At 43.6% G+C, this 17,067-nt stretch overlaps 1 protein-coding gene across 2 annotated transcripts in view; it reads left to right on the top strand.

The window, feature by feature from the left end:
• ALK (ALK receptor tyrosine kinase) overlaps positions 1-13,191 on the top strand; it is a 64,161-nt gene extending 50,970 nt beyond the window's left edge. For both annotated transcript variants that reach the window (XM_032184315.1, XM_032184314.1), the window contains exons 17-22: positions 3,670-3,767; positions 4,861-4,953; positions 6,689-6,790; positions 7,999-8,133; positions 8,705-8,795; positions 9,834-13,191. In XM_032184315.1, the coding sequence (XP_032040206.1) occupies positions 3,670-3,767; positions 4,861-4,953; positions 6,689-6,790; positions 7,999-8,133; positions 8,705-8,795; positions 9,834-10,538 (1,224 nt within the window). In that variant the 3' untranslated portion in view covers positions 10,539-13,191. The remainder of the gene's footprint in view (positions 1-3,669; positions 3,768-4,860; positions 4,954-6,688; positions 6,791-7,998; positions 8,134-8,704; positions 8,796-9,833) is intronic.
• Positions 13,192-17,067: the final 3,876 nt, after the last annotated feature.

Here is a 17,067-nt window from a genome sequence, read left to right as displayed (position 1 = left end):
TGATTGCTGAGCCACTTTTCATCATCTATCAGCGGTCATGGTCAACTGGAGAGGTCCTGGATGACCAGAGACTTGCTAATGTGAAGCCCATCTATAAGAAGGGCAGCAAGGAGGACCCGGGGAACTACAAGCCTGTCAGCCTGACCTCGGTGCCAGGGAAGGTTGTGGAACAGGTCATCCTGAGTGCAATCACACAGCATGTGCAAGACAACTGGGGGATCAGGCCCAGCCAGCATGAAAGGCAAGTCCTGCCTGACCAATCTCATCTCCTTCTAAGACCAGGTGACTGCCTGGTGGATGAGGGAAAGGCTGCTGACATAGTACACCTAGACTTCAGCAGGGCCTTTGACACGGTCTCCTACAGTATTCTCCTGGAGAAGCTGGTAGCCCATGGCTTGGGCAGGTACACTCTGTGCTGGGCTAAAAGCTGGCTGGATGGCCGGGCCCAGAGAGTGGTGGTGAACAGAGGGAAATCCAGCTGGTGACCGGTCACCTGTGGTGTTCCCCAGGGGTCTGTGTTGGGGCCCATCCTCTTTCATATATTTATTGATGATTTGGACGAGGGAATTGAGTGCACCCTCAGTAAGTTTGCAGTGACACCAAGCTGGGGGGAAGTGTCGATCTGCTGGAAAGTAGGAAGGCCCTGCAGAGGGACCTGGACAGGTTGGGTCAATGGGCAGAGGTCAATGGGATGAGGTTCAACATGGCCAAGTGCCGGGGCCTGCACTTTGGCCACAACAACCCCATGCAGCGCTGGAGGCTTGGGGCAGAGTGGCTGGAAAGCTGTGCAGAGGAAAAGGATCTGGGGGTGCTGGTTGATGCTCACCTGAACATGAGCCAGCAGTGTGCCCAGGTGGCCAAGAAGGTCAACGGCATCCTGGCTGTGTCAGGAATGGTGCAGCCAGCAGGACCGGGGAGGTGATCATCCCCTGTACTCTGGTTTGGTGGAGCCACACCTCGAGTACTGTGTTCAGCTTTGGGCCCCTCACTACAAGAAGGACATCGAGGCCCTGGAACATGTCCAGAGAAGGGCTACGAAGCTGGTGAAGGGTCTGGAAAACAAGACTTACGAGGAGCAGCTGAGGGAACTGGGGTTATTTAGCCTGGAGAAGAGGAGGCTCAGGGGAGACCTCATTGCTCTCTGCAACTACCTGAAAGGAAGCTGTGGGGAACTGGGGGTCGGCCTCTTCTCACAGGTAACTAGTGACAGGACTAGAGGGAATGGCCTCAAGTTGCAGTTGCAGCTGGGAGGTTTAGGTTGGAAATTAGGAGACATTTCTTCTCAGAAAGAATGGCTAGGCATTGGGATGGCTTGCCCAACACAATTCAAGTCACTCATGTGGAAAATTGTCAGTTTATGTCAGCCAGGCCGACTGTAAGTTTCAGATTCAAGCTTCTCCATGGGTCCAGAAAAACCCAGCCCTGAGGGGTTTCTCCATTCCATTTGTAATGAAGTTCATATCCATTACAGGATACCTCCATCCCTCTCTTCTGGATAGAGGCAGTCCTGGTAGATCCAGAGATGCCTGAAATAGGAGCATTGCAGAATTGTCCATTCTAAGAAGTTCAGTGCCAGTTTTTCTCACTCATAGCAAAGCAATCAAAGAACAATTCTGGAAGATAAATCCTAGTTTCCTGTTGTGTTGTGCAGCCTGTTGCACAGAGCAGTGATTACAGTGAACAATACACAGAATTTCATTCACCTTTTGCAAGATTTAGCTGCCGAAGGAAGGTGTCACATCAGTGACACATTAGTGCTTCTAACATGCCCCCTGCTCTGAGCACTGTCCATTCATCTAGGGAGCAAAAGATGTAAACAGCTGTGAAGTGAATTCTTTGCTGCCTCAAGGCTGCATCTCTTGCAAAATGAATCCAAACCCTTCATTTTTCAAACAAATTACATGGCTAAAGCATCCTTGCCTGGGCAGTCACATCTGTTTTAGCAACATAAAAGGTGGAAGGAATTCATCCAAGGAGGGAGAGAGGAAGGAAAAGAAAAAGAAAGAGGGAGAGAAAAGCTACCTTGGTCAAATCAGCTTGTGTTTTCAAGGTACAGGCTGCCTTGCAGCATAGCTCAGGTCTGCAGTTGATTACGCAGTAAAGAACGGGGATTTTTGCTCAGCTTTCACTTCAGGTTTTTGAGCCTTGCTCAGATGTAGAGGAATGGGTAGTCTGAGGTATTCATTTCCCCTTGGTTGTTCCCTGAAGGGTGGGGGGGTGGGAGGGGAAGGCACCGGCATCCTCTGTTCCGGTAGCTCTGTTGGAGCTGGTGAGTCACTTCAACTCAGAGAGGTGAAAAGACGATTCTTCCCTCCCCCAGACAGTGTTTGGTGGGTGGGGGAGAGGCTTTCATGTTTTTAGGAAATGGTTATGCTGCATAAAAAGGGGGGGGGGGGGGGAGGGGGACACACGACAGTCCAGACTTTTAAAGAATCACTGAAGCATGTATGTATATATATGCAGTGAAGTATGCTGAGTAAACAATAACGTGTAGGCAGGTGATATGTAGTCATTTTGTTTTATGACACCACAGAAAAAACAAGCTTTGTTTATTTCAATTACTTCATTAGTCAAGCACTGAGGCCAGGTCTTTCCTAACCTCTTAAGAAAACATGAGGACTTTTTTTTTAGGTTTAGATAATGTCCAGTGTTTAGCTATTGCCTGCAGAGCTTGCTGCAGAGCATGGACATATTTTCAGTCCCAGTTATTGGTGCTTTAGAGCAAGTGGCTCAGCACCACATCATTCTGAGTAGTTTCTTTACAACTACAGCAGACAGGCTGGTAGATCCAGCAGTCTCTATTACTGGAGAACTGGTGCTGGCTTGTTCATCAGTAGGAGAGACCCATGCACAAGTGTGCCTTTTGAGCACTGGGCAGAATGGTAAGCATCAACAGAGAGAGGGTGGGAGAGGTTTGCTTAGTCAAATATCTAAGGCCCCAGATAAACACTTACCAGGCAAATGGCTGCTGTGGAATAAGCAATCACTGCCACCCAGCTGTTTGTTGTCTGCCCTCTGGCAGAATTAGTTCCCTCCTCCCCCACAGGATTGGCCACAGGGATCACTGGTTAACACCTCAGAGCAGAAGCTGGTGGTTTGGTTTCAGCCCACTATGTGAGCTGTTGCTCAGCCTGCCCTTTTCACAAAAGCACCTGTCCCCTGCTGGCTAAGGCCATAGACTTCATCAGAGGCAGAGGCAGTTAGCAGCCCTCATCTTCCATAGCCATTGGCTAAGCAAACCTGTGTCAATGCTCTGAGGGGCAAGATAAAACCTACACGGATGTGTAGGAGGGAAAGAGTAAATGTGACTCATGCCATTATACAAAATGTCATTCTCAATGTTGAAGGTGACTTCGGAGAAGAACTAGAAATGATATAAGGAAAGTGTCTGAGGACCTGTTGAGGCAACATACCTCCTCAAAAAAAAAAATATCATGCTGAAAATTCAGAAGTGTCTCCCATGAGAACTGGGGGAAATCCATTTGTGTCTTGCAAAACAGAGGGAGAACCTTAAAGGAGAATCCTGATGGAGCTGGGAAATTGCATCCAGCTGTTCTGATTCTGTCTGGGATTTGTATGACATCATGCCTGCGTGTCCTGTGTTGTATCAACAACCAATCATGCTGTGTTCTTGCTTTTAAGCCATATTTGTCCTTTGTCTTTTGGCAGAACCAGCCTTCCTCCCTCTCCATGCTGGACTTGCTCCATGTGGCTCGTGACATTGCTTGTGGGTGTCAGTACCTGGAGGAGAACCACTTCATTCACAGGTAGGTGAAGGCATCAGTGTCAGCAAGGGCATGACTTGCAGACAGGCCAGAGGGACTCCTAATGCCCTGTTTGATATGTTTATGTCCTGCTGCTCTCTAGTGGCTGAACAACTTTAAGCAAGGCAGATAAAATCAGAACAATAGAAGCAATTAACAGAAATGCTGCTGTAGATCAGTTTGCAAAGGTCTGTAGTTTTATCAGAGATCCTGAGCTCTTTTTTTAGTGCCTGCACTTATGCAGCCAGTTTGGCTACTTGGCAAAGGGAAATGCAATCTTGTGACAGAAGTCTTCAAAGCCCTCCCCGTTGTGAATTTTGCTTAGCGTCTTTTTGTTCATCCTGGAGCCCTTTTCTTCTCCCTCCTGAAGAACAGCTGTACAAGTACAGCCAGAAGTACACCTTGTGACTACTGTTACCTGCTCCTGCAGAACAGGAGGGAGGTAAAGCTGTCAGCAGTTGTTCTGTGGCTCCCACTAGTCCTGTACTGCTGCTGTTTATGATGAAAGTGCGTGGCCACTCTGCCTACATCAGAAGAGCCCAGTTCCAGCATGTGGCTTTGCAAGGGGCTGTGAAGTTGCTATGGCCAGACTGTAGTTTGCTTTTCTGAGTTATCCACAAGGGATGCCACCACATTATTCACATTTCAGGGTGTACTTCAGCTCAGCAGAGATGGAGCTTTACCTGCATGCACAGATTCAGGCCCATACCTGTCTCCAAAACACTACCTGCATGTTGTTCTTCCTGTCTCTGATAGTACGGTGCTTGTCTGACAACATTTGAACTGGCATGGTAGGAGCATGTCAGTGGATCACTCCCCAGATATCTTGATGCTAGGACTGGTACATTGCTGAAATCAGCTGCACTGCTTGCAACTCCCTGGAGAAATTAAGTGAAGTTTAAGGAGGAAGTCTTTAAGGAGTGGAACTGCTCAAACTGTTGTGGAAGATTAGAATTTGGGACATCTCTAGTTACCCATAAACACTGACTTTTCTGGGTGGTCTCTACACCTCAGGAAAATAGGTACTATTCTGCAAAATTATTAAATGATTACATGATTCTTTTCTCACTCTTGGTTTTCTTGCCTTTTCTTGTAGGGATATTGCTGCCAGGAACTGCCTCCTTACCTGCCGAGGGCCTGGAAGAGTGGCTAAAATTGGAGACTTTGGCATGGCCCGGGATATATACAGGTAACAGCTAAAGCCAAGGGTATCCACAAGTGGAAGCTCGCTAAAATGAGAGATGAGCAGTGTTCATGTAGGACAGCAAGCTCCCACGCTGCTGTGTTTAACTCTAGCAAGACAAGAGTGGAGACACCCAACCCCAATGAATCCCAACTAATATATTAATTTTTTTTTTTTTTTTGCCTTCACCTGTATTTGAACTGTGCTTTGGAGACTTTTCGCACTCCCTGAGAGCTTTCTTCTGTGTAATGAAGCCTCATGGCTATGGAAGGCTTTTTTCTTCTCTCTCATACACTGTCTACAGTTTCTTGCCTGTACTTTCTCCACGCTGAATGGCACTAATGTGCCTTTCTGTTTTGTGACCCTAAATCTTTTTGAGTTTAATCCCTCTGCTTGATACTACCTCTCCCCCTTTGGTTTGGTGGCATCAGTAAATCTCTGCAATTTAATGCAGGTAAAGGAGGAAGGTGCAGAGGAAGGTTAGAGAAATGTAATCATCCAAGCTGGAATTCAGCCAGGACACAGGGTTAACTACTCTGATGTTGCAAGAGTCATCAGGAAGCCTTTAATGACCATGAGCAGTCAGGGCTGCAGTCTGATATCTCATCTTCTAAATAGCACCTCTAGCTATACCACCATGTGCTGCTGTGCTGGGGAATTGATTCGCCTCTGACTCAGAGGAAGAAAAGCCTTGTACTCAGTCACATACACTGTTTATTCTAGAGCTTCAGCTTCTCTTTTTCCTGCTTGGGGATTCTTCTGTGCAATGACTAAGCCAGGCCTGCCTCTGCTTAGCCTGAGGTCTGCCAGTATGACAGCCTGAGGTGATGCTAACAGAGTTCTACTTTCAAAAACCAAGTGTATGAGAACTGCCTTTTTTTTTTTTTCTTTTTTTCTTCCCTATCTCCCTTTTCACAAAGAGACCCTGCTCCTCTGTCATATCAGACTCTGCTGGGAAAAAGTAACATCTGTAACACACGTACAGTCAGCAGAACCACCTGTCAAGATGAATGCTTTGGTGCTGAGTTTTCAGAGTTGCTTTTGAAGTTTGCACGTTTCAGTGTCTGAGAATACCCTTCAGATGCTCAGGCTGCATAGTTATGAACAGTGATACTGACTTGCATGAGCAGTCTACTGTAACCAACAGCACAAGACTTGGGGCTGGTAGGTTTTATTTTAAGTGAAAATCACAAAACAACTGAAGTACCTTCTGTCTCAGGAGCATAAGAAGTGATTTTTCTATCTCCTGTCCCAGGTAATAATGGCCAAACTTTCTCCTTGTTGTTTCTTGGTCTTAATAAGGGTTTTGGATTCCACTTGCAGTGCTGAAGACTGGGTATATTTGGGAAAAGCTTTGTTTATTTTTGATAGGGATGCTTGAGGTGATGACTTGTGAGATGAGGTGGAGACCCTGTTGTGGCTAAGTGCAGGATAATTGCTTTGCCAGCAGCAACTTACTATGTGAGTAAGTCACTTGAGTATGCATGTAGATAAGGATAATTCAGGTTCACTGGATCAAGCCTAAGGTGAGGGAGGTTGCAAAGCAGTCCTTACACAGCCTGCCCATTTCCACTGTTTTTTTGAAAAGAAACAGGCCTCTTCAGCATTTTCTCTGCCATGCTGCTTTGCCTAAATTAGTCTGTCCTCCAGCTGATAATGTTAATATTCATAGTTTTACAAATCCTGAATTAATAACACTTTCTGAATTCATGGCTGACTCTGTTTTTCTTGTTCTCTGCAGAGCCAGCTACTATCGGAAGGGTGGGTGTGCAATGTTGCCTGTCAAATGGATGCCTCCCGAGGCTTTCATGGAAGGGATATTTACATCAAAAACAGACACATGGTTTGCTTCCTTTACTTCTTCATCTGTGTGTGCATGTGTGTATGCCTGTCTACTGTAACTTTTTTTGTAAGGTCTCAATATTTTGTAAAAAACACATTCCTATTCATTTTCCCTTTAGGAAAAAAAGAAAAAAAAAAAAAAAAAAAAAAAAAGCAAGGTCCTTCAGAGCCATTAATCTTGGAGAACATGAGGGAACAGAAAGGTCAGCAAAGGCAGGTGCTGCTGAGGAAGCAAGCAGGCAGGGAAGGAAGAGTGAGGCAGATGTAGGCACTGCTTTAAAATCATAGAATGGCTTGGGTTGGAAGGGACCTTAAAGACTGTCCAACTCCAAACCCCTGCAAAGGCCCCATCCAACCTGGCCTTGAACACTTCCAGGGATGGGGCATCCACAACTTCTCCGGGCAACCTGTGCCAGTGCCTCACTACCCTTACAATGAAGGATTTCCTCCTAATGTCTAATCTAAATCTGTCCTCTTTTAGTTTAAGACCATTCCTCCTTGTCCTGTCATTATCTACCTGAGTAAAGAGTCCTTCTCCATCCTTTTTCTAAGCCCCCTTTAAGTACTGAAAGGTCGCACTGAGGTCTCCCTGAAGCCTTCTCTTCTCCAGGCTGAGCATCCCCAGCTCTCTCAGCCTTTCTTCATAGGAGAGGTGCTCCAGCCTTCTGATCACCTTTGTGGCCCTCCTCTGGACTCAGGGCTTTGCAAGCCACACCACAAGCCCAGGACTGCTGTTAGCTAGGGAAAGTTTTCCTGTTTTCCTACTCTCTGAGGTACAAATGGGAATTTAGGGGACTCAGAGCATCAGTGGGGATTCACTGGCATACTTCATGAAGTGGAGCTTACAGAAGAGGAAAAGGTTGTTGTTAGTGTTCAGGCTACTGCTGAGTGGCTGATGTCTCAGAAAAGTACAGTCTTTCACATTTGTTACATCTAGTTGAGCAGTGCTGAGTAAAAGAGCAAAACAACCAGATTTACATACCTATATTGTAGACTCAACTCACCAGTCAACTATTAGCATTCTTAAAATAATTCAAAATCTACCATTACAACTATAGAATTTAGTATGTCCAAATCCTGCAGCAGTGACTTCCACATTGAGCATGGACTGCAAGGAGCGGTGCTGACTGTACGTCTATTTCATTACCCCTCATTGATGATGGTCATTCCTGTCTCCTTCATTTTGGTTTCCTTCTCTTCTGTATTCAGGTCCTTTGGTGTACTGCTCTGGGAGATATTCTCTTTGGGATACATGCCCTACCCTAGCAAAAGTAACCAAGAGGTTCTGGAATTTGTAACCAATGGAGGAAGGATGGATCCACCTAAAAACTGCCCTGGCCCTGTGTATGAGATTTTAACTTTGATGCATTCATACAAATACACTTCTGGTTTGAATATTGTTCTCTAGTCAAAAGTTAATGACTTTTGAGATTGATTTTATCTTGGCTGGTCTCCCTTATTGCACTTTGATTGCCAGTGACTTCTCTGCCAGGTAATTTTTCTGTTTTCTTCGGAGAAGAATTCAGGACCCCTTTGAAAAGTACAGGATACTGCTTGTTTGGTCAAAGGTCATGCAATATTTCTGTCCTAGACTGACTGTAAAACTGCAAGTGTGTAAGCTTGTTCACAGGTAGGAAAAACTGGGTTCCAGTGCCTGTGCCCCTGCCTACCTTTAATGAATTGCCCAAGAATTTCAGGCAAATGGGTTATTTCTCTAATGGGCTGTAGATTTCACCCCACTGGTGGCCACATTTCAGTGGTTACCAGTACATCGGGTGTCTGTCTTTGGGGAATGCAGAGTACTCTTTATTAATGAGAGTGGCAACATGTGCTTATGGTTTCTACTCTGCAGTGACTACCTGTTAAGTATCAGCAGGATCTGCCATTTATGAGATCTCTTGTTCGGCTCTTTCAGGTATCGCATTATGACCCAGTGCTGGCAGCACCAGCCTGAAGACAGGCCAAACTTTGCCATAATACTGGAGAGGATCGAGTACTGCACTCAGGTATCTGTTCATTCATCTCCCATGAGATGGGTGAAGACGTTTCCAGCTGATGAAGAGTTTAGGCAAGCCAGAGTGTGAGATGAGAAGGTGGCACTGCATTACTGCAGTCATCAGTCCAGGAAGGCTGATGTCAGCCTGGGACCAGCTGATGGGACATTTGCCCCATCAGGTGGTTGATCCTTCTGTCTTTCATGTCCAAAAGGGTGTATGGTTACACAGCTCTACAAATAGCAGACCAAATATCTCTCCTGCTTATGAAGACACAGATTTTTTTACCATCATTTTTAGCAGACTAGTATGGAGCAGAATAGCTTGGAAAATGTTTTGCTGCCTGCCTCAGTATGGGTTTGTTGTGTCACTTCATGCAATTATTCTTCTCAGTCACCTTGCTTTCCCTCACTGTTTGGGAGGCTTGATCAGTTTTTCATGAGTGTTTGGATCCTGGGATTGAGAGGCAGTGTTTTCTGTTACGTATAGATTGCCTTGGTGTCTAGCAATAGTTAAAGATTGCCCAGATCACCATGTTTCTCTCAGTTTAATTTTCAAAACTGTTTAAATAGCTCAAAGCTGCTGTATCTGTGGATTTGGGCTTCAAAGGATCTGTCAGTGCTGCCTTCTCACTCCTCCCTGTTGAGTGGAGGCAATACATTCATGGCTGAAACTTTCTCAAGATTAACTGAGAATGTTATGAACTTTGAGACAATATAGATTCCAAAACAACATCCCCACAGGAAAATCGGCTGGACATTAAAAAAAAAAAAATGTTTTTCATTGTTTTTTTGCTCTCTGCTGTTCTGTGGTAAATTCTAGTGTTGCTCTATTTTTTTTAAGAGTCTAATTTTATGGGTATCCCATTGTCTCTCATGGCTAATTACACTGTCAGCTTCCTCTGCACGTGGAATGTAGGTTGTAGATGGTCTGGGAAAGGTGGTCTCTGATCATAGCAATGACAGTTGTCAGATGTCTCAGGTTTTTAATGAGTCTGAGTATGTGTGATGGCAGCAGACATGGAGAAATTCTTATTCGTCTCTCCTGCAGGATCCAGATGTCGTCAACACTGCTTTGCCAGTAGAATATGGCCCGTCAGTTGAAGAGGAAGAGAAGGTAGCGATACACCCAGAAGACCCAGAAGGAATTCCTCCTCTCTTGGTTTCTGCACACCAAGACAGAAAAGATGACAAGCAAACTCTGCCATCTCCACCACCCCTGCCATCAGCCATCACTGCTGGAAAAGCTTTAGGGAAAGCGGGAGCCTTGGAACCGCCAGTCCCTGGGAAGGTGCAGTCAGCTTCAGCTGGGGGACATATCAACATGGCCTACACCCAGTCCAACCCCCCTTCTGAGCTGCACAAAGGCCGGGGCTCCAGAAACAAGCCCACCAACCTCTGGAATCCAACCTATGGTTCCTGGTTTGCGGAGAAGCAGGCCAGCAGAAACAATCCTCTGCTGGAGAAAGAGATGCCTGAGAGGGAGAATTTGGGACACGAAGGAAACTGTACTGTGGGGCCCAACATTGTGACTGGCAGGCTACCAGGCTCCTCCCTGCTATTAGAGCCATCTTCCCTAACAGCGAGTGTTAAAGAAGTGCCTCTCTTTAGGCTCCGTCACTTCCCCTGTGGGAATGTCAACTACGGATACCAACAGCAGGGCTTACCTTTGGAAGCCTCCACGCCACCTTGTGCTAGCAGTTACGAGGACCCCGCCCTTAGAAACAAGAGCCACATAACCCAGCATGGGCCTTGAGAGCCCTCTACCCTCTTGACTTTTCCACCTGTGGCCCCAAGCCTTGAGGAGATGTCCTGTTACCCAGTACGCCACAAGCAAGGGACGTGACAGCATTACCTTCTATTTGTGCCAACTTGCTCCAAAAGTGCCACCTTCAAAGCTGTAATTTCAAATAACCCAAGAGGCTTCAAATCACCAGAGCCCCAGTACAGTAAAAGAAACAAGGGGGAGGGCGGGAAGAGAAAGGAAACAAATGTTAACTGCGAGGCCCAGCTTCCTATCGCATTAACTCATACGCATGGTTGTTGTCATGCCCTTCCTGTGAGCTTTTCTTAGTTGTGCATTCTCTGCTTAAGCGTAAAGCCATAGCTCACTGCCTTGAGTGTTTCAGGTCTGGGATTTTCCGTGCCAAACTTGTTGTTGCTAAGGAATGCTTGGAGAGCACCTGCAGCTGGCAGAGGTTTTAGTGGGTTTGGGTAGAGAGCATCCTTCATCCAAAGTGAGACAGGAGACAACTTTGGTGACACAATGGCACTTTCCCAAGTTGTGCTCCAGCTCCAGCCTAGTCGTTGAAAGTCCTTGAATGTATAGTAGTTATGGTGGGATAGCAGGGCAATAGAAAGCCTGGTCGTACTGAATTGCTTGAAAGAAGCAACAGGAAGCATAGAGGACGGGTGAGATGCTGTGAGGCATTGTGGTTTGGTGGGGGCGGTTGTTGGTTTTCTCTGTGTTGTTTGTTTTTCTCCTGTGCTTAAGCGCTAAAACTGAGTAAATCCCTGTAAAATTCCTTCTGGCCTACAGAAGTAGGAATGTCCTTCATCACAACTTGTGCATGTCACGTGGAACCGAAGTGAAGCTTTAAAGGACCGTGATTATGACAGAAACTTCAGCTGTGCCCTGAAAATGGACAGCCATCTGCATATCTCAGAGGTTTAAAGTAGCCTTTCACATACCATGTACAAGCAAGAACAACACAAAGGCCATTGACATTGTGCCGCACTCCAGATGCCAGATACTGTTTCTATTTGAAGGGTTTAAAGCCCTTGTTTTTTTTAACAAAATATGTATATGATCGTGATTTAAAAGCAAACGCTGTATTGATTCATTTGTACACCTTGTGCATGAAAAACATTCCAGTAACTGTATTGTCAAAACATAGATGTAGGAAATGATTCACGTGTAAAGATGTGCATTAGTAACTTTAACTCACAGGTGCACGGAGCTGTTAGAGCACTAATGAAAATTATCTGAAAAGAAGGTGCCTATTTCTATAGAAATGAGTCTTCTGAGGCATCAGCAAAGGAATATGAAGGTGTTCTTCAGGCCAAGACTCTTCCTTCAGTGAAGTAATTCTGAATCTGGCCCTGGCTCCAAATATTGAGGTAAGCTTTCTGTCTGCTTAAGCAAACCAACCAGTATCTGCGTTTACATGCCGTTAACCTTTGAGATATGCAGCTGGCAATCAGAGGGCTTGGTTTGGGACACCGCCCTTAAAAAAAAAAAAAAAAAAAAAAAGTAACTGGGGGTAAGGGAGGAGCACAGAGAGAAGTAGTGTTCTCTCCTAACCTGCTTTTCTCACATCTCTGGTATGTAGAACTATTTTATTTCTTTGCAATAATGCCAAATTGTGCGTGGTAGTCAGTTAATGGAGATGTGCTCTTGTGTTGACAAGCTTGAGTGAGGAGCTGCCAGTGATCCATTGCACCGCTGCTGCATGAGCTTGGTGGTGATAACTAAGGTTACCTTTGGGTGTTCTGCTGCTGTATGCGGGCTGCTTTAGCTTGAATTAAGAAAATATTTGTGATTGGTGAGGTCGCTATGTTTGTAGTTCTATTCATGCCGCTAGCCACTGGAGAAGGAGTCTGTCTAGCTTAAGACTGTGTTAGTGTCACACTGGCCACTCTTTCTACCTCAGTAAAGTCAATGAGGTAGGTTTGTGGAGTCTCAGGAAAGCTGATTAATTCAGCAGGTAAGCACTATCAGAGAATTTTCTTGCACCACAATATTATTCACATATAATAGCAATTTTCATTTGAATATTCTTGCTTTCTCATTTTCGAATGGGTTGCAGCTCCTCATTGTTTTCTGTAGCTCATCTTTGCATAGGAGTAGAGTTTTTGCTGTCCTGCCTCTTATGTGTGACTGAGGACAGAATCTGAACTGTGTACTGACGGGTATTCTTACAGAATACAGAAGAACAAAAACATTGAAAGTTAATGATCTTTGTTGAGTTGAAATTACTCTTATATCTGAGGCAGCAGCTCTGCTGCCGCAGAAATGCAGATAACCTACCAGGTTATGATGTAGCATTCTTAGAGAAGCTTAAAAGAACGAGCAGCAAAATGTGACGCATGCTTAAGGAGCATGCTTTCTCCAGCCATGGTGATAGCATGTGTACTACGCTGCTGTTTGTGCTGTGCAGTTACATTATCATAAAAGTTTGAACAAAATAGTCTCAAAGAGTGAACATTGTAAACGATGAAGGAGCACATTACTGCTTCTTACCTATGCAATATGCGAGGAAGATAACTGGTCAGGCAAAATGGTGAATTACTACTGAAATTCTCCAGTCCACTGGGTATGGTTCTTGCACTAGCAGTTGGCTTTAAGTAAGCTTCCTTCGTGTCTCCAAAATGAAATGCTTTTTTTGGTTGTTTTTGTTTAGTTTGTTGTTGGCTTTGGTGTTTTCTGTTGTTGTTGTGTATCTTTTCAAAAAAAAAAAAACCCTCCCCTGCCTCTTAACACTTGAAATGCAGAGGACTTTAGAACTCCAGTTTGTACTTCTTTTTAATGTAAAAAAACAACATCTCTGAGCTCGTCCACAGTGAGCATTTAGTTTTGTGTACCAGTTTGCTGTCTAAGCTCCAAGCTCCAGTTTGCACAAACTGCTCTGTAAGTACTGATGCTGATCAAAATGCGATACTCAGAAACAAAGTTTGGAGATTTTGCATGTCTTGTTTCTTAGAATCAATGACGAATTATTTCTACGAATTAATTGTCTGGACCAAAGGGTTCTCTCCCACTTCCATGCAGGCTGCATCAATGACAGTTTCCTGGTCACTTTCTGATTGCATTAACTTCAAATGAATGAATGTATGTCCTGTTGCTGAAATCATTCCAGGATTTCAGTATTAAAACACCATTTTATTTATATCAACCACCGGGATGTTGTAAAGAAAGCTTTCCTTAATAATAAACCCAGTTTCCTCTATTGCTAAGTTAGCAACTTGAACTTCACTTTTTATTGCTGTCCCACCCAAAATTATCTGAAGGGCTGTGACAGGAATTATCTGTCTATGAAGTCCTGCTTCATGTAGCAGTACGCATGCGGTAGCAGCAGTTACCCTGCAGTTATGCCCTGGGTTGAAGAATTACCAGCAGGGGTTTGTCCAGAGAGGTAGGAAAAAAAATAACTGTCTTTTCCAGGCAGAGGTTGGGGGGAGCTAGCAGATGATGTTTTAGAGGTAATGGACTCCGTTTGTCTGTAAGGAGCTGAGTAACTTGTCATAGTTGTTAATGATGAGACAGTACCTTAAATTCTGTACAAGAAGATATCTAATAGAATTTATTATAGCATTTCTGTTATAACTGGAAGCAGTCAGTGTCCATGTCTGTATTTCACTTTCTACCAGTTTGGCTCTCTAGCCTGTTTCTTTTGGATGTAAAGCACTAGCAAAAGCATTTTGTCCAGTCAATTATTTGAGGTACAAATACCAAATTTCTGTGTCTGGGAAGATACACCTGATCAGTTCTGAAAGCTCCAGTGAGCCATGGGCTTAAGTTACAGACCAAAGAGCATCCCAGCATGTGTAAATCCCCTTCTTAAACCCTTCCACGCTAGGCTTACAGTATTGTAGAAGAAACAGTTGAAGTCATTTACAATCTCTTACAAAATTTTGTCCATTGTTTTTTAATTGTTAGTACAATTTATTGAGACAACATAAATTGTAAAATGTAAAAGCAAGTACAGAACTTGCTTTTAAACTGTTAAACTTTTTCGTTGTCAATATTTAAATTCCAGTCTTATGTATGTCTCATGCTGCAGTGGAAAAGCAGGAAGCAGTACGATCTACAGGATATAAAGAATGAATATGAAAATCCTGTGCTACCACTCTCATACTCTGAAAACAACTTGTTTCCTTGTAGATGTTATCTGTTTCCTGTAGATGTTAGGTAGATTTTCTGACTCTGTGCTGATTTGTAAGCTGCTGAAGGTAAAGTAGGTTAGGATGCCTGTTTATCTACCTTTCCAGTTGTGCTTTCATCTTTGTTTTTACTACTGAACCTTGCTTCCATATCACGTGCTTGGAAATGAAGCAAAGGCCAGAAGTCTGGGTTGTTCTGCTTCCTCAAGGAACAGTAGAAGGAGTGGTGGCAAGAGAGGGGCTTTGCTGTATCAGGGAAGGGAGGTCAGGTACCACAGACTAAAAGCTCAAAATCTGCGTAAATTTGGCCGAGTCACATCTTTCAGTGGTGTAATGTCACTGGTCCACTTGCTTCACTTCACTCCTGTGTGTTCACAAAAGGACAAAGGCTCAGTGTGAAAGTAACTGCAGCACCACTGGGCACAAATGTTTAGACAAGAGGTAAGAGGTCTGAAATAGAATATGAAGGATTGAATTTTGCACGTTTGCTCCTCTTACTGAGCCTGTCTTTTTGGGGACAAGAACTTTGACATAGGAATAGCATAAAACAGCCTTTCACAGCTGCAAAGACATCACAAAGCATCTGTCCCAAAGTTAAACCCATCACAGGAAATTGCCTGAATTGTCTGCACCTGGCTTCTTCTAGTAACAAAGCTTCATTATAGGAATGTCTGTCTCATGTACAGTAGTTTATGCAACACTGTTGATAAAGGAAGGGCCTGCACTTCAGGGATACTATGAAGAAAAATACTACCATATGGTCATTGAGTATTTTGTATTGAATAGTGTATTTGTATTGTAAACAAGTGTAGTGAACCAAAAAGGCATGAAGACAAATAAAATGACTGTAAATGGCTTCTTCTGTGTTGGGTTGTATAATGACTGTATCAGCATCAGGTCAGTTGAAGAAGTAACCAGGCACAACTGCGCAAAAGGAGCAGGTGTGGTGCCAAACAGAGACTGCCATCTTTCTGGCTAGCAGCAGCATGTTTAAGACTTGGTTGTGTTGTAAATCTAGGTACCCTCCAAGCTTCTTACAGAAGAGAAAGGTGCTGTTCCTTCTATTACAAGCAACAAAGGTTGGCTTTCACCCAAAGGAAAGTGGCTAGTATAAACAGAGAACAACATGACTTTTCATAGGTCTGATTATAAACTTATTACAGTGAAGTACCACAGGTAAGTCCTATGACAGGCACAGGAAAAGAGAGCTCCTGCCCTGAAATGCTCCCTTGTTTCCCCTCTGTTCCACTCCTACGCCTTAGGTATCTACTTTCTCAAGAAACATTCCTTAAAATTAGGACCCAACATTTATAGAATTATTTATTTTCCTTCACTTGTTTATCCATGTGCTTACTATCCCCTGGCAAGATATTACCATGGTTTAGTTAACAAAACTCCTGAGCAGGTTTTAGGCATGCACCTCTCTTCTCCGTTTCCCCACACATGCTTTGGTTCCTTCCTCTCTTAACTGAAAAGGGACCTCTCCTGTGCACTGCAGAGCACACTACAACATCCTGTTTACATAATTTGTACATAAGAACAGAAGTGAGAGAAAAGATGTATGTTCTGTAAGGACATAATGAAATTTCTCTTTACCGTCCTATACTATTCACCAGGGTTTCATTTTAATAATACCAGCAAGAAACAGATATTGGACAAAGTAATGTTCAGTACATCTTCAAATATAAAGCATCAATTTTTTACATTAAAAATTTACAGCTTTTATATTCAATTTAAATGTCCATAAGCTAGAATACAATATGCAGTATTTTAAATACAGCTCAGGAAAAATAGCTACATTAATTGTTAAAATAACATAATAGCAGCAGAATTCTGTCTAAAAATAGTATATTAAGATGTAATTATAGTGTCACTTCTTTCAAGTAGATAAAAGCAGGCAGATCATTTAAGAATAAAATGACCATTCTGGAATACAAAACCACCCTGATAATATTCAGTAAGATAGTGAGCAATTAAAATACATTACATGTTTAAAACATGGGCAAAATACTATCTGTTTTTTTAAAAAGCTGATATGCAAATGTCACCTCACATTGTGTTACAGTGCTGTTCCTAAAATTAGCCTTAATTTAGCATAAGACTCTTACAATAAACTTATACTGGATACCGTTCCAAACAAAACAAAAAGAAACATCAGTAACAAACAAATAGCTAGTTAATAGCTTGCTTGAAAACCCTGCGTATAACCCACACCACTGGCAGGAATTACCATGCTGTACTTATACAGACTTAATATTTATAATGTATCTATTATGTGTAGTTCCACTCTGGGTTCATTTGCACTTAAAAATTGCGATACTCATAGCCTGCAGCACACCAACCAAACAACAAAAAAATACCTTTAAAAATGAGGGAAAGCTCTCCAAGAGAGTGCAAAGTGC

This window comes from Aythya fuligula, chromosome 3 (assembly GCF_009819795.1).
Source record: "Aythya fuligula isolate bAytFul2 chromosome 3, bAytFul2.pri, whole genome shotgun sequence".
NCBI classification, from domain to species: domain Eukaryota; kingdom Metazoa; phylum Chordata; class Aves; order Anseriformes; family Anatidae; genus Aythya; species Aythya fuligula.
Note: the sequence above shows the minus strand (reverse complement) of the source record. Positions and strands in the feature narration are given on the sequence as shown.